At 45.0% G+C, this 20,551-nt stretch overlaps 3 protein-coding genes across 11 annotated transcripts in view; 1 reads left to right on the top strand and 2 right to left on the bottom strand.

Moving 5' to 3' along the window:
• The window catches only part of LOC142835297 (dynein axonemal light chain 1), a 41,588-nt gene extending 33,909 nt beyond the window's left edge, over positions 1–7,679 (top strand). For all 5 annotated transcript variants that reach the window (XM_075948742.1, XM_075948743.1, XM_075948744.1 and 2 more), the window contains 3 exons: positions 2,160–2,286; positions 3,701–3,841; positions 6,717–7,679. In XM_075948742.1, coding sequence (XP_075804857.1) covers positions 2,160–2,286; positions 3,701–3,841; positions 6,717–6,757 — 309 coding nt within the window. In that variant the 3' untranslated portion in view covers positions 6,758–7,679. The remainder of the gene's footprint in view (positions 1–2,159; positions 2,287–3,700; positions 3,842–6,716) is intronic.
• Positions 7,680–14,677: 6,998 nt separating this feature from the next.
• Pnma1 (PNMA family member 1) lies at positions 14,678–15,739 on the bottom strand. The gene has a single exon (XM_075947544.1). The coding sequence runs from the start codon at positions 15,737–15,739 to the stop codon at positions 14,678–14,680; it is 1,062 nt and encodes a 353-aa protein (XP_075803659.1).
• Positions 15,740–17,985: 2,246 nt separating this feature from the next.
• Positions 17,986–20,551, bottom strand: part of Mideas (mitotic deacetylase associated SANT domain protein) — a 66,951-nt gene continuing 64,385 nt past the window's right edge. For all 5 annotated transcript variants that reach the window (XM_075948573.1, XM_075948570.1, XM_075948576.1 and 2 more), the window contains one exon: positions 17,986–20,348. In XM_075948573.1, coding sequence (XP_075804688.1) covers positions 20,186–20,348 — 163 coding nt within the window. In that variant the 3' untranslated portion in view covers positions 17,986–20,185. The remainder of the gene's footprint in view (positions 20,349–20,551) is intronic.

The following is a 20,551-nucleotide window of genomic DNA, read 5'->3' as shown; positions in this document are numbered from 1 at the left end:
GAGAATCACTTTGTCATAATCCTGTGCATAAATCCCTTTGGAAATTGTACTGGAAATGCATTAAATAGATGGATTGAAAGAATTGATGGCTTTGTAACAATAAAATTTTTACAGGAAGATTTGTGCATTTTATTGTTCTTCAGTAAAGTTAAATAAGTTTACATTCTATAAGACCTGCTACATTTCTTGAGCAGTATTCCTGGGAGTTTATAGTTTTCATTGCTGCAGTGAATGGTGCGACTTTTCTTCCGTAAGTCATGGTAATGAGGTAACCGGCTGTTTGTTTCAGGTGGGGCTGTAACTCATGGTAGAGCACTAACCTGCCCATGTAAGGCTCAGTGCAAGCCCCAGAGCCGCCTGGTGGGGACTATTTGTTTTGTATTCCTGAGTAGTAAGTCACAAACAATCCTCAGTATTTAGAAATCATGTATTCTAAAGTCTTATAAGCAACATTATATTATCTGAATTCTTTATACTAATCAAACAGTAACGATCTGTCACTGTATGGTCCAAAATCAAAGTCTTAACGACAGCCAATAAAACCTTCCTACTCCCAGAAGCTCTGACATACTCTCACAAGGGGAGACCCTTAGTTGTTCTGTTTCAGTACTCACAAGGGGATACTGAGGATCGAACCCCGAGCATGATGCATGCTCAGCCACATCCCACCCTGGCTACAACTCAGCTGGGCCTAAGTCTTCTCAGTATTTAATGTGTGGTTTCTGCTACCTCATCACCCTTAATGGAGACACGAGAAAGACAGGAGTCCAAGGCAGTAAAATTGTATAGATTGAAATATAAGTTATCTGAAGACTAATTCTTTTGCTCTAAAAGTTTTGTGTGATATTGTAATTAGATTCTTTTGGAGATGTCAGAACATTAATTTAGAAAACTTAGTTAAGTCCCAATTTCTTATATAGGAGTGCCAAGATAGAGTGGTTAAAAGTATTCCTGTACTTTTTAGTTGGGAAGTTAAAACTGAGATGAGATATGGGGGTTGAGATGGTAGAGTTAGCACAGGCTACCCTGTTCTCACCTTTCCTCCCTGGTTGACCATTATGGAAAATGCATTAAGGATCTTACTCTGTCCATAGTCTTTTAAGGGACAATTACACAGAGTTGACCTGGGCCCACCAGACATTACCATGTGAGTGCGTGTAAACTGTAAGAGGCAAGGGAGACACAGCAGAAACAGAGTGAGTCCTGCCTAGTACTTTGTTTTAAAGGAAAAGATCATTGCATTTGTCTAATGTCTACTGAAATCTTTGTGCAACATTTAAAAGACAGTATAATATAACTTTTATTCTGTAATAGAAAGACTAAGTGTTTAAAACTGAATTTCATATACCAAAATAAGATGAGGTTGAAGAGACAGCTCAGATGGTAAAATATTTGCTCCACAAGCATAAGAAGGTTGTATTTGACCCTCAGAACCCACTTAAAAAGAGTAACTATATATGATTGTAATCCCAGAGATGGGGGCACAGAGATGGGATCCCCGAGGCTTGCTGGCCAGCCAGCCCAGTCAAATCGGTGATCCCCAGGCCAATGAGAGACCTTGTCTCAAAGAACAAGGTAGGCAGCTCCTCGGGAATGATGCCCGTGCACACAGTGATGATGGGTAGATAGGGTAGCAATAGCAAAATGCTCGTGCTATGTTCTGGATCTGTGAGCTCATAGAATGTAAAATTCTCTTAATGTTTTAATAATTAATCTTGGGAAAAGTCTAAATTTTAGAGCAAGTTCTGGGACTTAATGTAAATGAGATCTGAGATAGTGCCTTATATAATACAGAAACTAAATCGGTTTGTCTACTTTTAAGTTTTCTTAGGACCAAATATTATAGCCTGTAAGAAAGTAATTTGAAACTACTATTCAGTAAACATGACGGAATCGTGCCGTTACTTCTCCTTTTGGTGATTTCAGTAGCTATTCTTGAGTGTTTGTGAAGCAATCGGAGAACAGAGTTCAGAGCCACTTAATAGGTAGGGAATGTTCTGTTTCGTCCCCTTCGTGAACTGGAACTTCCAGAGTGTCAGCTCTTCAGCAAGTGGGCAGACAGCTCTCAGATCTCTTTAGAAGCCATTCCATATGTTTGTAAGGAAAGAGGCACAACGGGGTAAAAAATGAGAATGTCAATCAGATGCTGTCTTTTCCAGGAAGCAGTAGGAGACACGTTAGAAGAACTGTGGATCTCCTACAATTTCATTGAGAAGCTGAAAGGGATCCATGTGATGAAGAAACTGAAGATTCTCTACATGTCTAATAACCTGGTAAAAGACTGGGGTAAGCTGAGAGCAGCTCTTGCTAGTCTCCTGTGTCCTGCCCAACTCATAGAAAACAGTCAGCAGAGCTGGGCTTGCGTGTGATGTACCCCACACGCGGGATGCCGAGGCAGGACAGAGCTTGAGGTAGTGAGACTTACCTCACAGCACACTAATAAAAAGAGAAAGCACCCAATTAAGGGAAAATACATAAAACAGGAACCTTTTTTTTTGTAAAGATTTTTTTTTATTATGTATAGTGTTCTTCCTGCATGTATGCCTGCATGCCAGAAGAGGGCACCAGACCTCATTACAGATGGTTGTGAGCCACGTGTGGTTGCTGGGAATTGAACTCAGGACCTCTGGAAGAGCAACCAGTGCTTTTAATCTCTGAGCCATCTCTCCAACCCCAAGAACTTTTATTTTTAAATGCAGAGAAAAACAGCTTTGGGAATAACTCTAGGAATTCCCCAATTTTAAATATAAGAAGTATATGGAAATGTATATTTAGCTATTTACTTAGGCCTAGGAAAATGGCTTCGTGTCTCACAAACATGAGGACCTGAGTTCAGATCCCCAGGACCCATGTAAAAGCTGGGAATAGACAATGGGCATCTGTAATCCAAGTGTAGTGGGGAGGTGGAGACAGAATCCTAGGCTTGTGAACAGTCCGGCAAGCTGGATCAGTGAGCCCAGGTTCAGTGAGAGACCCTGCCTCAAAAAATAAGGTAAAGAGGATTTGAGGAAGACACCGAAATACCAACCTCAGTCTCCACATCCATGCACATGTCCATGCGAGTGCGCACACACACGCACACACACACACTGACTTTATGGTTGCATAGGTCCTGGCCATGAACAAAGTGTATTATCCAAAGCTAAAGAAAGTCATTTAAATTTAATAAACTTGAAAGACTGATTTGCTGCCTACGTGGCTTTGCCTCTTTTCGTATGTTATTCTTTCAGCATGTTCTAATGCCATGCTATATACAACATGAACTATGCCAGATGCTTGAAAAACATGTGGGATGTGGACATTATTCCAGCTGCTCGGTTCACAGCTGAGAGGGAAGAGAGGAAGATAATATTTCTAAACTGTTGTAGGTTCTGTAATATGGATTTGAATGAGTTACTCAAGAACTCGGAGACAAAGGCAGGCTGACGCATCCTCCACGGATGCAGTACCTCTGAAGTTAATTTACTGTTATTTTCAACACTGACCTTCTCTGTTTATCCCATCATTAGAAAGGTAGAAGAGATAGTTCCTCATTCCCTCCCTATAATATCCTCACATGATGACTTTATATAATAAAGTTTCCCATATTCTTCAAAATCTTAAACCACAGTCCCGCATAGTCACAAATGGAGTCTGTGACCAAAACTGTCTGAGTATGACCCCAGTTTACCAACGTGGACGGTGTTCTGTGTGCTTGCAGCTGAATTCGTGAAACTGGCAGATCTGCCATGCCTGGAAGACCTGGTGTTCGTAGGCAATCCGCTGGAGGAGAAGCATTCTGCAGAGGGCAACTGGATCGATGAAGCAACCAAGAGGGTGCCGAAGCTGAAAAAGCTGGATGGTGAGTGGCTCGGGCTCGCTGAGAAGTGTTTCCTGGGTGTAAAACCTGAAATTCTGGAGGGAATTATGAGAAAGAGCAAAACTGGAGAAAAGGAAGGTTGTCTCTCATTGTTAAGGCCATTTCTGTTCTGTGATTTGATCATCCAGTTTTAGGCCAAGTACAATGAGAAATTCCTAGGAACTTTAGACTGGTACAAGGACCACCCTGGGCTTAAATCCTGTAAGAAACTAGGCTTATTCCCAAGTTCTAAGACCGTTATTTTGTGGGATAGTTGGGCATAAATGACAAATAGTTGCCCTTCACAATTTAATCAGAATTATATTGTTCCCCTTACTTTCTCCCCTGTGACTTTAGTTTCCCAATCCCTGAGATCCATGTTATGTCAGTAGATATCCCTAACCAACTGGACCAAGTCCCAGCTCGAAAATTATGCTTGCTAATGAAGTTTATCAAGCCTTGTTCATTTGTAATAGAAAAGCTAGAGACAATAATACCATTAGTAATCATATTAAAGGGTATATCATAGTGTTGTTATGAGGATTAAGAGAAATAATCTGTTAAGTATTGTCCTTAGCACAAAATATTAAATAATACATTGTAATTATCTAGAAATATTTAAATAATCCAGAAACTCAAGCATATAAAAAATATCTCAGTATAAATTTATTTTGGCTTTGAACTCCACCTTCCAATTTAATTCAGCTGGGCTATCAAGAAACTTAGTATGACATTTTTGGTTTTTGGGTTTTTGTTTGTCTTTTGAGACAGGGTCTTACTATATAGTCTAGGCAGGTCTAGAACTCCTGATGTAGTCCAGGCTGACCCAAACTCACAAGTTCTGGGATTAAAGGTACCACAATCAGCTATAGTTAAGACATTCTTAATATCTCTCTGGATGATGCCATCATTATAGAGCAGGTCATGAGGAAAAGTTGTAGGTCAGCAGTCCCCAACAAGTATAACAGAAGCATCGATTGTCCCCATTCCCGAAACTCCTGTCATGCTGTCCACCTGCGTTGTGGAAGTGGCCTTCCTGTTTGCTTGGTTGGTTTTTGTTTTTGAATGAGGTCTATGATGACCACAGGATTCTCTCCTCAGATAAAGCACAGGCATTCATTCCCTCCCAGTAGTGTTAAAAACCAGGGCCAGGGGTCCCCTGTTCTAGAACTTCTCTCCTGCCGTCCTCGGGAAGTACCTTCCTAATTTGGGAGGCCTCTTCACGCTCCTTCCCACTAACAGATTCTTCTCAGCCTTCTGACATTTTTCACAGACAAAGCAAGTCTGTGGTCTCTTTCTGCTTTCATTTCTATTCCTAAAACAATCCTGCACATAACTGACAAGCCTGACTGACTGAATGGGAGAAAGGATGCACCCAGTGCTGGTGACGTGACTGCTGCGCCGTCCCAAAGGCGCATTTCCATGTTGTCCTCATCGGTGCTCACACTGTCGGTCGCGCAAAATAAAGGGCCACCCTTGCTTCACCCTGCTCCACTCTCGCATCCTGGGCTGTGACTCCTCATCCCTCCTTTATAACCACTAACGCCCTACAGTCAAACCTTTCATCCGCAGCAGGTAGCTACAGCATTTGTTAAGTGGGGCTCCAGAAGTGGTTCTCAACCTGTGGGTCACGGCCCCTTTGGCAAACTTTTGTCCCCAAAAATATTTACATTATGATTCATAACAGCAGCAAAATTAGTTATGAAGTCGTGACAAAAATAATTTCCTGGTTTGGGTCACCACAACATGAGGAACTGTATTAAAGGGTCGCAGCGCTAGGAAGGTTGAGAACCACTGCACTAGAGGAACCCTGCAGAATCTCTGAGGAGAGTAAGAAGATGTATGTAGTTAAAAAATTATGCACAGGTTATTCTCATATGTCTCCCTAATCAAGAGAAGTGTTCTCTGTTCTTGTGATGGGAATTAGAGCCCCCACAAGGCCCTCAAGTATCTGCTTTTTGTACCCAAAACAAGAAACAACTTAATTAGGGTATAATTAGCACAATTAACTTGACATATCCAAAGTATAGAGTTTGATAAGTTTCAACATGTATAATCATCACCATTGTCAAAAAAAAACAAACATGGACTGGTGTGATGCCTCAGTTGGTCACGTGCTCGCCTTACAAATATAAAGCAAGTATAAATCCTTACCTAAGGACTTGCATTTGATTTCCAAACCCTTGTGAAAAAGCTAGGTGCTTGTAGCCTAAGCTTGTGGTTCCAGTACTCCAGGCTAATGAAGGATCCTCTGTCTCTTTTTCTCACACACACACACACACACACACACACACACACACACACACAGAGAGAGAGAGAGAGGGAGAGAGAGAGAGAGAGAGAGAGAGAGAGAGCGCAGATGGAAGGACTGGAAAGGCAGCTCAGTGGTTAAGAAAACTTGCTATATAATCATGACAGCTGGGTTCAGATCCAGGCACCCATGTTAGCTAGGCATCCCACAAACACATATAACTCCAGTTCTGAGAGGTGTGACACTTTTGGTCTCCAGGACACTATACTCATGCTCACAAACCCACAGGGTCTATGTTAGATTAGGGGTTCTGTTTCATTCTTTTATTTATTTTTTGAGACAGAATTTTGCCATGTAAAAATAAAAATATTCGGTAAATAGCCAGACATGATGGCGCATGCCTTTAATCCCAGCACTCAGGGAGGCAGAGGCAGGCTGATCTTTGAGTTCAAGGCCAGCTTAGTCTAGAGAGACCAGCACATCCAAGGTTAGAAAGAGAGAGAGACAGAGAGAGAAAGGGCCTGGTCTACATAGCAAGTTCCAGAACAGCCAAGACTGCATAGAGAATCCTGTCTCAAAAAACAGAAAAGAAAGAGACAAGAAATAATATTTTCTTTCTCATTTTAGGTACTCCAGTAATTAAGCAGGAAGAGGAAGATGAAAACTAAGGCCGTACTTTACACTTTGTGTTAATTTATTTAAATGTTATGAAAACAATAGATATGTTTTTTATAATTGTCTATTTTAAAGATTATGTGAGAGCAGAGTTCTGAAGATAAAACACATCTCTCACTCCCATCCTAAAATCCTGTTCAGTGTTTCCCCTCAGACCAGCAGCGCCTGCTCCGGTGCAGCCCACCTTCGGAAACTGCAAATCCCCAGCTGTGTCCAGTTATGGACCACACCACCTGTCCCCTAAAATGTACATGCCAATCGTTTCAACAGCAAAGGGACCTCTTATCTGTTCTCAGTTGCTTAGTATCGGGGTGGGGGAAGCATTTTAAAGGTATACTTTCAAGTCTGTAAAGGTTCATGTCTTTATAACTCCAAAGCACAAAAGCATCTATCTCCCCACGGACTCGGAAGGCAGCACGCTGATGGGAAGTGTTCCTATTAGAACACAGCTGGACCTAGAACCAAGGGCCCAGTGTCTATTGGGAAACACTGGTGAGAAAAGGAAGACTGACTGGCTTGGAGTCTCCTTAGCTCCTGTTATATTTACTTATTCTTTTTCCAAAACTGTGTGCCCTGTCAACTGGAATTTAGGTTGTGGTCCATGGATGCCCACTGGAATCATGTACAACCAGACACCCCTGACCCCCATCAGTGACTAATGCAGCTGGCATGATCACCCCTTTGATAGTCATGTGACCACATCAGCTCTTGTGGACCTTGCCTTATGCAGATTTTAAGACATAATTTCTCATCTGTTTAAAGCAGTAGTCAATAGTTCTAACTACCTACCATTGAGATTGGTAAAAACTTTTCCCTAATAAGTTATCCCAGTGCCCTTTGCATTATGGCTATAAGGGTACAAACTTAAAGACTGAATTTGGTAGCTCTAAATAAATGAAATAGTTTTTCAAAATATATTTTTGAGACGATCTAAGTTAAGCAGCTTGAAGTGTATCATGTAAGTGGTATAGAGGGAAGGGAGATGTTGTGGGATGGATCCCAGGCAAATGGCAATGTCTGGAGATGTCTCCTGTGGATCCCTGGAGGTGTCCTAGCCTCCAGTCTGCAAAGCAATAGTTAGCTGTGGAGATTATCATTTCTCATGTAAGAAAAATATCCTGAAAATGTAAAAGGTCATCAACACCAGACGAAGTCTTCAGTGGGCAGTGATAAAGCATTGACTGCAGAAAAGAAGTCAGGACCCCCTACCAAATTGTGCCTAAAGTCTCAAAAGAGGCTCCCAATTCCTGTTCCCGTCTCCACGTGATTCTCCTTATTTTAATAATCGCATTAGTCTTGATTTGAGAAATTTAATAGCTATCGTTTCAATAAGAATGACTTTAGTCCTCCAAGAGTCAAACTGATCAAAAGGGACCACTGCTTTGACAATCATCAAGAACGCCTCGTCTTGGGCTGGAGACAGCTGAGGCTGAGACCGCTTGCTCAGGACCTGAGTTTGCTCCCCGGCACCCTATGGAGGTCACAGCCGCCTGCATCTCCAGGGGATCTGACACTGTTTTGGCCTCCTGGGGTACCAGACACACAAGTTACACAGACATACATGGAGACATACTCATGAAACAATACATTTTTCAAAAGAACACCTAGTCTAATACCTTATATACTTCTTTGAAGTTGTTCTGATGGGAAGAAACTACCCTGCCAGGCTTAACCATTCAAAACCATTGACATTGCTATTGTGAGCCACAGGGTGAGATTTCATTCTCCTTGGTGATGCCAAAGGCCCACAGCTGAGAGGGACACTGTTGTTACTGTAGTTTACACTGTTTCTATGCATGGGAGTGAGCATGGGAAGTGAATGGCTTCATACTGGATCTGTGAAATGACTTACAGTATATGTGGGTTTTTTTTTCTCAAATTCTGTAATTGGGAATGCCCCTCCCCCATTTCTTAATGTCTTTTAATCAGAGGTGGTTCTCAGAGATATGTAAGGTGCTTTTCTGTCATTTCACACAAGCATCATTTTCGGCTCTTATCCACAAATATTGGAATGATCTTGATGCATCTCTGTTTCTGGAATTAAAGCCAAATGCACTCAATTAGGAAGTGGAATGAAAGGCTGGATATATGAAAACATTAAGGATATCCTGTCAGATTATTCCTTAAGCCATCTTTTCTGCTAAAACTGTAGTGGATATAGGATGCTCTTGGCTTATGCCATTCAGATTGGAGACTGGAGCACCTTGGAGTAGATGCTGTCTGCATTCACGTGAACTTCTGCTGGTCTTAGAGTGGGAGAGTGCTAAAATCAGCCCAGTATTTTAATTTTTCACAGTCGGTATGATGTTGGTAGATCAGCATTCTGCTTTCTGGGTTTCTTAATTCTGAGCTATGGCCATATTATCTAGCCAGGCCTTGGGAGGCTCTTGTGCTCTCTGCTCACTGCATCAGAGGTCTCTGTATCCCCGCTGTTTGCATTTCGGACTGTGTAACTCACTGTTGTGGGCTATTCAGCCACAGCCCTGTCTCCTATACCCTAGATGCCAGTAGCTCCTCATCTCCAGTTATGACAACAAAAGATGGCTTCAAACATTGCACACTATGCCCTGGAGCAGGGGAGAGCACCAAATTCTCCCCTAGGTAAGAACCAGTGTTTGTTGTCCCAGCATGCCTCTGTCTGTTGGCCACTTTAGCTCTGCAGTGGGCCCACCAGAGTTATGGTGAGAAGGTAGCATCTTGACCACGGTGGCTGGAGATGGTCGGTAGTCGTGCCCCTTGTGCAGTGCCCAGTTTCATGTTCCACACAGTCCTAGAAACTCGGCTGGGACGCTCCAACCTCTGTGTGAAGGATTTCAGCTTCAGTAACGTGATGAGCGGGTGCTCATCTTAGGACGGTGACTGATGACTTAGCCTGTCTCTCTTACCGAAAACAAAATCCAACTTTATATTTTGTTTTGTCTCTAAAGCTTAATATTTGGAATATACTTTATTTTTTTTTATTTTTTATTTTTTTGGTTTTTCGAGACAGGGTTTCTCTGTGGCTTTGGAGCCTGTCCTGGAACTAACTCTTGTAGACCAGGCTGGTCTCGAACTCACAGAGATCCGCCTGCCTCTGCCTCCCTAGTGCTGGGATTAAAGGCGTGCGCCACCACTGCCCGGCTGGAATATACTTTAGAAAATGTATCATCATGCACAATTTTTTTGTAGACTGTCTTTAATTGCTCGTGCAGGGAAATTAGCCGGGGCAGACTTCTGGTGCGACTGTGGGCACAAGGATGCCGTCCCTAACTGATCAGTAACTCGGCATGCTTCCCGGAGCTGCCCTGCATGCAGCCCTAGCTCTGCAGTGGAAATAGGTGTTGTAGGTGTTTCTTCTGATACCTTTGCCAGTGGTCTGAAAGCAAAATAAGGAACAATAAGACCTAAATCTGTCATTGGCTGAGAACTGGGGACATGGAAAACAGGATTGGAATCTTTTACCCAAGTTTTCCTTAAGGTTAGCATGAAAAAGCCCAGAAAGTTTGGATTTCATCATTCACTTTGAAAAGTGGGTGGGGGGAGTATCATGAGGAGCCATGGTCTCTGGCTGAACTTGTAGTTCACAGAGGCTGTGAACGGTGAAGCCGTGGTAAAGGAAGAAAACCAGATTGCAAGCCTTCCCCACAGTAGCCTCGGACACACACTCTCTGTGTGAGCCAATGATCTGAGAGTAAGGACTGACTTGTCCATGTTCCTTATCTATACCTAGTGTGGCTTACTCACCCATCCCATGAAAGTAGAAAAGGGGAAATTTTAAAACCTAAGGTTACATTGAGAAACGCTAAACTTTTAGAATTCCGTGTTTATGTATCTATCCCTGCCTTTATTCATCATGTGTAGTAAGAAAGGAAACCGAAAAGGAAAAACTAGACTTCTAGCCTGATATAAGTTGGTTCACTTGACATGTGGAGAAATTGTAATCATATCCTCATTAATTTCCCATATTGGGCAGATTAGAAAGACAACCAAATTATGATCTAACAAATTTAGCAAGGAGGTAGAGAAAATAAACTATTTTTCTAGTAGATTTGCACTTTAAAATTGTGAGTGTGGCTGATGGTGAAACTACTTCCAGAGGGGAGGTGGGTGCGAGCCTGCTGCACACAGGCGGGCCAGACTCAGAGACTCCAGCCCTTGCCACTCCGATGATATTGCTGTCTGTCTTCAGGTCCAAGGTCATCCCTCTGGGAGGTGCAAAATAGCATTCCTATTCAGAATAGAAACTGTGGGTATTTCCTTTCCATATCTATGTTTCTTTTTTCTTTTGGTTTTTCGAGGCAGAGTTTCCCTGGTTGCCCTGGAACTCACTCTGAGGACCAGGCTGCCCTTGAACTCATATCTGCCTGCCTCTGTCAGTGCTGGAGTTAAAGGCTTGTGCCACCATGCCCAGCCCCTATCTAGATTTTAAAAATTCATGTTGGTGTTGACTACATTACATGGGTAGGAGTTTAGCTTCTGGGTCACTGGGAGACCCTGTGGGAGGAGAGCACTGCGATGCTGCCACCCAGTGGGACCACTCCTGTCAAAGGCCTGTGAGCGGAGAGCAGGAGACAACACACAGTCCAGCTGCTTCTCCCAGGTGCCCGTAATGGCCAGGAGCATCATTCTAGAACCATGTTCATTTTGAAGACGATTTGAATATCTGTACTGCTTTGGTAATAGTCTTTTCTACACAGGACTTTTGTAGCATGACTTTATGACTAAACTTTGTGTGTTAAATTATTTAGTAATATTGAGTTTCTGAATGTTATTTTGTGAAACTTGTTTTAAAATAGTAATAAATCATGTTATTTTATAAAAAAAAGTCCTTTGGTTATTGTGTTTGAGTTAACAGAGTGACTCCCATGATATCTGATTAACATGTGACAGGGTCAGGGAGGAGAGAGAGAAAGCAATGGGGTGGGGTGAGGAGACATTTAACTCGCTTTTATTTGTTTTTTGAAACAAGATCTGTGTGCAGTAGTCCTGTGTCTTAGAATATGTATACTCATTATATAGACCAGGCTGATCTCAAACTCAGGTCTGCCTACCTACCAAGTGTCAGGATTAAAGGTGTGCAACACCCGGCTGAGCTAATTTGCTTTCTTACTTCCTACCAGTAAACACATCCTTTCCCGACTTTGACTCTCCACCAATACATGTCCACTTCCAGGAACGGCAAGTCCCTCCTACACTTGGCCATCCCTAGAGAAGGAGAGCCGAGAGGCCCCTGAGAATCGGGGAAAGCCAGCAGTATCGATGGTATCATACACTTCGCCGGAATATAATCTGTGCCATCCGCCAAAACATAACAGAATAGAACTTCCATGCAGTGTCTACTATCCCACAGCTCTTTGAATATACCTTTCTGAAAAAAAGCAGAATTTAAAAATTCCTGAACTTATAATGAGAAAACCTCAAATCAGGTCATGGTTACTTTGAATTCACTGATTTTTCCTAGCTCAATGGTGTGGTGACTGAGGCAGGAATTCAAGGATAGCCTATGCTCCAGACAAAGCTCAGCTTAGAAAGACTGGGGAGGGGGGTGTGAGATGAGCATCTGGGATCCTGACATTGCTTTATGTGTTGTATTAACCGTGGATGTATGCTCATGTGGGCATGCACAGATGTTATATATGGTCACATAGTAAAACTACCTTTCCTCATAGGATATAATCAGTTCTTCAACTATAAAAAGAAAGTATAGGCTAAGCATGGTGGAACAAGCCTATGATCCCAGCACTGAAAAGGACGAGGCAGGAGATTCTAAGTTCAAAGTCAGCCTTAGCTATAGAGCAAGTTGTAGGACAGCTTGCTTCCTCTATTCAATGTAAAACTATTTTTATAATAAATGGATGAGGCTGTGGTGCAGCGTAGAGTGCTTGACCAGCACACCAGATCTTAGATTCAGTCCTTGCTGCTGAACAAAACGATGTAGCGACCATTGATTGAGGTTCCGTTGGCAGGATGAGGTGGGCTGTGAGAGGGCACAGCCTTTACCACCAAGACTGCCAACCTGAGTTTAATCCCTCAGATCTACATGGTGGAGGGAACTGACTCCTGCATGTTGTCCTACGTCCTCCACATGTAAGTGCCCACCCACAAAATGTGTACTCTGTCCCTATGTGAGCCCAAGGACGCTGACAACACGAGGTATGCAGAATCCATGTTTGTTTTTAAGAATGTATATCTAAGTATAGGAGTTGGGAGTGTGGTGGGTTAGCACGCGGTAGCAACGTGTGTGCACGTATAAAGTTTAATAGAATCTTCTGTTGAGGACCCACATGGTAGGGGATAATGGACCTCCACATGCATACCATGGCATGCACAGCCACATACATACACACACTATATTTTTTTAAATCCCCATTCTCTGCTTGAGTTATCCCAGCAGAGCCTCAGGGACAGTCATGTGGTTTACAGTGTTACACCAGCTCCACTCCTAAACCCTAAGAGAAAGTGTGGCCGTACTTCCAGATTTATGCCGCTCAGGGTCTCTAGAGTCAAGTAAAGATGGTTTTAAGCCGGTCGTTCCCTTTACTCATCCTGGCATACAATGACCGCAGTGAAGCAAACCCTCATGTTGCACATGCGTGACTTTGCCATATTTCTTTATTGAAACAAAGCCTTAACGTTAAGTCACAATGTGTAAAAGGCTGCTAGAAACCTAAGCCCCATTTCAAATTCTGTCAGTTTCATAGAAATATATTTTTACCTCTTCAACCATCATCACATGCCTTGAGGAAGTCATGTGAAACTGAGCCCCCTAACAGGTACTGCAAAGGCTGGATGTGATGGCCCCGGGAGGAGGAGGCAGGGGGACCACAAGTTCAAGACTAGCCTGTGCTGCAAAGTGAGCCTCTATCTAAAGGAAATAGTTGGGTGTAGTCCTCATACCTGTGACCATGGCACTGCGGGGGGAGGGGGGGTATGGACAGGAGGCTGTTACAAGTTTGAGGCCAGCCTGGGCTACAGAGTGAATTCCAAGCCAGTTCCAGCTACATAGTGGGACTGTGATAAAGAAAACAACCAAGGAACCAGCAACACAAGAATGTGTAGACAATGTTACGATTTAAGCTCATAGCAAGGGGGTTAAATTTTTTTTTGACATGAGCAAAAATCTTTGTAATAGAAAAATGTACAGAGCTGAATTACACTGAATAATTTTATATATGTCAGGAAAAACAAGATGAGAATTTTCAAATTTTTATTTGTATACATCTATTTAAACTCCAAATTTAGAACACTTAGCATCAACATGACCAATAACTAAATGACAACTATTTCAAGTGGGGGGAACGTAGCTTGTTTATGGAGCTTCCCCCTATGACCTCTGTCGCTATTTTACACCATGAAAAGTTGACTGTGCGGCTCCATAAAAGCGCATTTTTCCAACACGCCATTTTCAGTCCTAGAACACTGAGCAGGAAAACTGATTCTGATGCTGAGCCGAGAGAAATTAGAAATGTGAATTTTCAAGATGAGTAGCATCATCCAGTAGGCTCACATTCCTTCCAGCTATATAAATTAGGAACAATGTACAGTAAAACTATCCACAATATTAGTAACAAATAGAACAGTTTGTGCCCTACAGCCTGTGAGGCAGGCTTGCACTAAGCCTCTGAACTTGCCTAAGCGTCTGAACTTGCAATTTCCCAAGCATCTTGACAGGAAGTGTCGCAGCTTTAATTTTTTCACCGCTGTCAAAGCTGTCACCAGGAGGGCTCCTGTCAAGCATCTGACCCACCTCTAGCATTAGTTACAGCTCCTGCCAATCACACAGTTCTGTGGCTGTGAGGCGAATAAGCAGGTCCAACTCCTCTGGCCCATCCCTCAGAAAACAAAACAAAAACAGGGGCTTAGGTCTATACTATGGGAGGCAAGCTTGTAAAACCGCACAGGGATAACAAAAGCAGCCAGGCCAATCCAGAGACTCAGAAATGCCCCTCCAGGCCTAGCTGCAAGAGGGCTGCCTCAGCCTCCTCCTCCTCCTCTTTGGCTTCCTCCTCTCGAATCTGCACCAGCAACTGGTAGAGGTTGGGTGCCGGTCGGTTGCCAGCCCTGGTCAGCCACAACTGCCTTCGGATAGCCCCACTGTGGTTGGCCCCAGCGATGACCTGCTCCAGGCGAGCCTGGTTCACGTTATCTTTATCAATGGCCCCCTTTTCCACTACCTTCTGCAGCAGAGGCTCCAGGCGAAGGACGTAAGACGACAACTTTTCTCCTGGGTTCTGGTAAGTGTTCAGAAATCTGACCTGTGTATCTCTAGAGGTCTCCACGCTCCCAAATACCTGCTCCAGAGCCTTCAGGCATTCTGCGGTGGTTATGGCAGGGTTGTTGGTCTTGAGGATGCGAATGACATCAGCAGCTGGGCCTCTCAAACTCTCCATCAACCGCCGTCTCTTTTCCATATCAGACACCTGCCATTCTTCTATGACCTCCTTAGAGTGCTCCAGCCAGGCATCAAAGGTCTCCTCGCCAGGCCCGGGAATGTCCCTCCCAGAGAACAGCGTCAGCTTCTTATACCATACGGACTCAACAAGAGGTTGAATAACATTATCCAAAATATAGTTGAGCATCTCTGCTGGCATTTCTGGGCCTGGAGCGGGAGCAGGGTTCTGAAACCCAAGCACACGAGCAACATCTTGCACAGCCCACCCTTCCCTAGCTAGGAAGAGGCGCAACCTTTCCAAAAACTCAGCATCGGAAGTGGGGGGCTTAAAGAGCACTTTCCAGAGCCCCCCTTTCCCTGGCAGCTCTCTAGGGATCAGGGAGTAATCCACTGCTCCGGTGAGCTCTAACAAGGCTGCTTTCGCATTTTCTTCCCTCCAGAACATTCTCCCCAGTACTCGATAGGGCACCTGGGGCATCGCAGCGTGGAGGGTCTCTTCGATTTCAGCCTCATCGCAGTTCACAGGGATCCCCCAGACCAGCAGAGCTCGCTGTGCGTTCACGTCCATTCCCCTGCACCAGTCTTCCAATAGTGCCATAGCCATTTCTACTAAAGGTGCCAGTTCTACAAACACCGCTTGGACCGGCTCACGGTGCTATAGGACCTAGAACAATACAACATAACATGCCTCCCTCCCCCGGGTAGGCCTGGAGGCGACAAGCTTCAAGCAACCACGATTACCAAATGACACTAGAGTCCCGTCTTGTCCCTTCTGGACCCCAAAATGAGCGCTGCCAGCTTCGGGGGTCGCTCCGCCTGTCACGCGAATGTCGCCCTCTCTGGTCCGAGCAGGCGTGGGCTGGCTGCAGCTGTGCGTGGCGTCACCGCGTGGAGGAGAGAAACAAGGCTGGTGGAAGGAGGAAGGCGGTGGGCTCCGAGCGGTAGACGGCTGGGTGCGGTCGCGGGGCGTGGCAGCTCCTCCCGCCGCTCCCGGGCCGGCCGGTGGTAGGCACGGGCATAGGGTCGCCCGAGGCGGTGACTTGGAAGACGCGGGGAGAGGCGGTACTCAGGTCCGGAGGCTGCAGCGGCTGGGAGGTATCTGGGACCTAGGCCGCAGGAGGCGCGGAAGCCGGGAGGCCGCTGGACACAGCTCTGCTCAGCTTCTACAGCAGCGCGCTCCCGCAAGGGCCGCCGCGCAGCTGCAGTGCAGGGCGGTACCGGCCCGCGCGCCAGTGTCGCCATGGCAACCGTGTCCATGACGACGCGAGATGCGCGGGCTCCAGAGGATCTGGCGGTTGCTATGGTACCTAGGGGTTTGAGGCTTCTATTCTGTGATGGCGCATTTCTTCCCCCGCCCCCTGTATTTCCTAGATTCTTTCTTAACAATAAATATTGTTAAGCATCTTTTTGTTTTGTTTTTCGAGACAGGGTAAGCATATTTTTGTTGTTGTTGTGTTTAAATCTAATCTTGCTGTGAATTTAAGTTGGCGTTACTGATATGCATCCACCATGACGGACTTGTTTCAAGATGCTCATCCCGTCTGTGCCTATGGACACATCCGGCGCTCTGACTTCTGTGTACCATCCGATCACACTCTGCCGAGGCTCTGCTCTTCCCCATGAAAGCAGGAGGGAGAATGCCATCTATAGGCTCCTGTGAGAGACTGACTATGCATTCTTGTCTAAATTTTGTATATATATATATATATATAAAAAAAACCCTGTTACTACTTCTTTGTAGCCAGGCAAACTGCAAACATTTTCTTTCCCCGGCCTTATTGAGTATATATGATAACAAAATAAAATTGCTTAAGCCCCAGAAACAGTGGGGTAAATTCCCTTGTCAATCCCAACTGGTAAAAACACCCCATAAGAATATAGCATTCAACAATGAATTTTTTAAAACCTTATTTAATAAAAGGTCTTAAGATACAGAACATTCAAAAGTAAATAAGTTACATAGGTACATTACAATCACATCAGCAAGATTCTCTTTAGTGTATTAATTTTTTTATAAAAAGCACACAAAAAATAAAATTTTCAGTCTGGTCTATCACAACTGTACAGCAAAAGAGGTAATATTTATATATATGTACACTATTTAATATGTAACAGTCTTTTTTAAAAAGAGTGCCACAGGCAACAAACACACGAAAGGCAGTGTCTGATCATTTTGTTTCAAAATAAAAGGAATATACTTATTATATGCTATTAAAATATTTGTACAGTAATTACAGTCTATCAAGGCTGTCCTGGGCTCTGTCCTCTCCAACAAGGCCTTTGACTTAAGAGACAAATGAGGAAAAGTTCCAACAGCTGCAATTTTTTTTTTGAGGCAACAAAACACAGCCAAATGTGGGTTAGACACAACTGTTTTATAAAAATATGCATACTTCCCATAAAAACCTAAGGAGTTAGGCTTTGCCAGGCTAGTAATAAATAAACCAGAAAAGAGAGGCCCAATAAAAACATTTAAACAGCTGAGGCTTGAACGTGTTGTATTCCTCCTTCATCTTTAACAACTGGCACGTGAGAAGAAAGAGGTCAGGTCACTGAGGCAGTTAAATAAAGGCAATCCCTTTAGACACGAGCAGCACAGGACCAGGGTCGGAGGTGGGGGCAAGAGGGTAGGTACCTTAGCTGGGGGCGGGGGCTGAAGGCGTGGAGGACAGTAGTTAACGGCACTGTCCCCTCGGATGGGCGAGAGACCCCAGAAACGGTCCAGATCGCAGGCACTATGTCAGTTTCATGCCCTTCGCTGAATGCAGGTGGAGCTGAGAGACAGGTAAGGTGAGATGGTCTAGGCAGGCTAATGGCAAGCTGAAGTCGTTACTTATTCTTAAAGCAAAAAGCTCCGAATAGGAAGGAAGAACAACAAAAACCAAGCCCAGTGTGTTCATCTGAAAAAGCACCAGTAAGGATGGGCCTGCGCCAGCCTCTGTGGCTTCTTGCCACAGTGCATCTGCCCTCGAAACAGTGCAGGTTGCACACTGCATCCTGGAGCATGGGCTCTCCTTAAAGTGTCTCACGAGATCGCCACCAAAAGGTAGCATCTTGATTTTTTTTTTCCTGGCTATATTCATCTGGTCTGGTCTCTGTGAACTTAGCAAAGTAGAATCACTTTTTATTAAGATTTTCCAGGACTGGTTGGTCTCATGTGGCTGAAGATGTCTGATATCACATGTCCAAGGGGCCTGAGCCAAATATGGTTTAAATAGAAAAAAACCTTGGGAACCATAAGTAGCACTTTGGGGCTAAGCTGTGAAGGCACTCGTTATACAAGTGATTTAGAGGAAAGCCTAAATGTGTTGCCCTCTTGCTTCTAGAGGGTACCAGGTTTTCATAATCTCAAGACTTGTGAGACTGTAGGAACCTATGAAAGAAAGATGCTAACAGGGAAGCTGGAGGTTTAGGTAACCATCCAGGTATCTAGGGGGACATTTGTGTTACTTCCATAGGCAGCTCTCATAGAACCATACTAATGTATAAATGAATATAAAAAAGGCCAAAAAAAAAACCCACCCAATAGTGCATAGCTTAAAAACACGTCTATTTTCGATTTCCAGCAGGGCTGAGGCTACTTTCTGCAGAACTGTGGAGGACCCCTTCTCAGCTCTTTCCTCAGACTCACGTTCACTTAGACTTCCTTCTGCACAACCAAAGTCGAGTAATGATCAGAAAAATAACTTAGGGCCCCTATGGAACTGGCAAGCGAAGGGGCCTCCAGAACATTCCAGCCCTTCAGTAATTTCATGCCAAACATGGTTTCTTCAAGCCAGAATCCAGGCTGATAAACAAAACTAGAATTCTGGCCTCCTGCCAGCTCCCTCAGGCATTTTGAAAGTATGGAAAGGGCAAGCCAGAGATCTGCTCCCTTCCTGTGACTCTGATGACACGCCCCACCTTCCCAGCCCATTCTGTACCACTACCATTCCTACTGGCAAGAGCAACAAGCTAAGGGACCAAGAGCCTTGGAACTGGGGGTGGGGGTGGGGATGCCTTATTTTGGGATAAATGCACTTGAACCTCTGGAAAGCAAGAGGCCCCTGGTCCCTGAGGATGTTAAAAATTAAATATTAAGAATAAATAAATAGTTCCCAAATGACACAGGTCAAGGAATGAAGGCTCCTGTCTTACCTACTTAGGAGACATCCCCTCCCAGGGAAGGATCCAGAAATCTCCAGCATGCAGGATGGGGGGGGGCTATGAATATCAACACTGAGTGGGGTGCAGTGGGGTCAGGTGGCAGCTACTGAGAGCAGGGACAAGCAAGAAGGGAGCTGGCACCCAGGAGCAGGCCAGGCCTGCCCAGGACCTGCTTGAGGCTCCCTCAGCAGCCCCCAGGACCCAAAAGTATAAAACGGTAGGCAGCAGGAAGAGTCACCAGACTTGTCACAAGACCCCTCGAGCCTGACTCTGCTTCCTCTGGCCTTCCCTGTAGCAGGATGACAGCGGGACACGAACACCGTGCGAGAAAACTTTCCCAGCCCCAGACGGGCTGTTAACAAGCAGCAAAGAGGTTGAAACTGCCCTCCGAGATCCTCCTAGGGAGGTGGTGACCTGAAGCCAGGTCACTGGAGCAGCTCTGGCCTGGACGCAGTTGTGATAAGGCCACCATTCTCTAAGGAGTCCCTTTGTTTGGGGCTTCGAGCAAGGTTTGCACAGCCTTCCAGGTCCAAGAGGAATAACCTGCCCTGCGGGGAGCTTGTGCTTGGCTTGCCATCGGCTTGCTAGGGCCCTGGGATGACAAAGGCAGAGATGCTAAGAGACTGGCAGATCTGAGAGGCAGCTGCGGAACCCTTCCCCCCTCCCAGGGGCCTGACCTCTCAAGGCTCCAGGGAAGCAGAACACTGGACAGACCAGATCCTCAGAACTGGATCCTGCAGCCCCTAATACTGTCCTCTGCCTCTGTACATAGAAGAGCCTGTTTATTTTTCATTATCGGATTTGTTTTGCAGAGCAAAGTCCACATGACCCTCTCTCCTGGCTCCCTCTAGGGGTTCCCGGGTGCAGGGTGCAGGGGGAGGCCGTGAGAGGGTCCAGCAGAATCTCAGCCCTTCTCTCCCTCGCCGCTCTCTTCCCTCAGTGTCTGCTGGTGCGCAGCAGCGGCAGCTGCAGCCTCCTTCTCCTTCAGCCTCAGAGCCGCGGCCTTCTTCTCCTGCTCTGCGTGACTCTTCATGTGAGCGCTGCGGCTCTTCACCTTGAAAAACACCCTGCAGAGGGCAGGAGGGGCTCAGGTGAGAGCGAGCCACACCACAGTGGGGTGTGGCACCCTTCACTCAATATTCCCTCAAACTCTAACCTGCCCACCTAGCCCCTATCTTCCCCCCTCTCACTAGTAATGGTGCTGCTCCCCTCCCTTCAAACCATGCCTGCCCCATGATGTCATTACCCTGGAAACCCACTGAGCCAATCA

This window comes from Microtus pennsylvanicus, chromosome 14 (genome assembly GCF_037038515.1).
Source record: "Microtus pennsylvanicus isolate mMicPen1 chromosome 14, mMicPen1.hap1, whole genome shotgun sequence".
Classification (NCBI taxonomy): domain Eukaryota; kingdom Metazoa; phylum Chordata; class Mammalia; order Rodentia; family Cricetidae; genus Microtus; species Microtus pennsylvanicus.
This window is presented reverse-complemented; position numbering and strand designations above follow the sequence as displayed.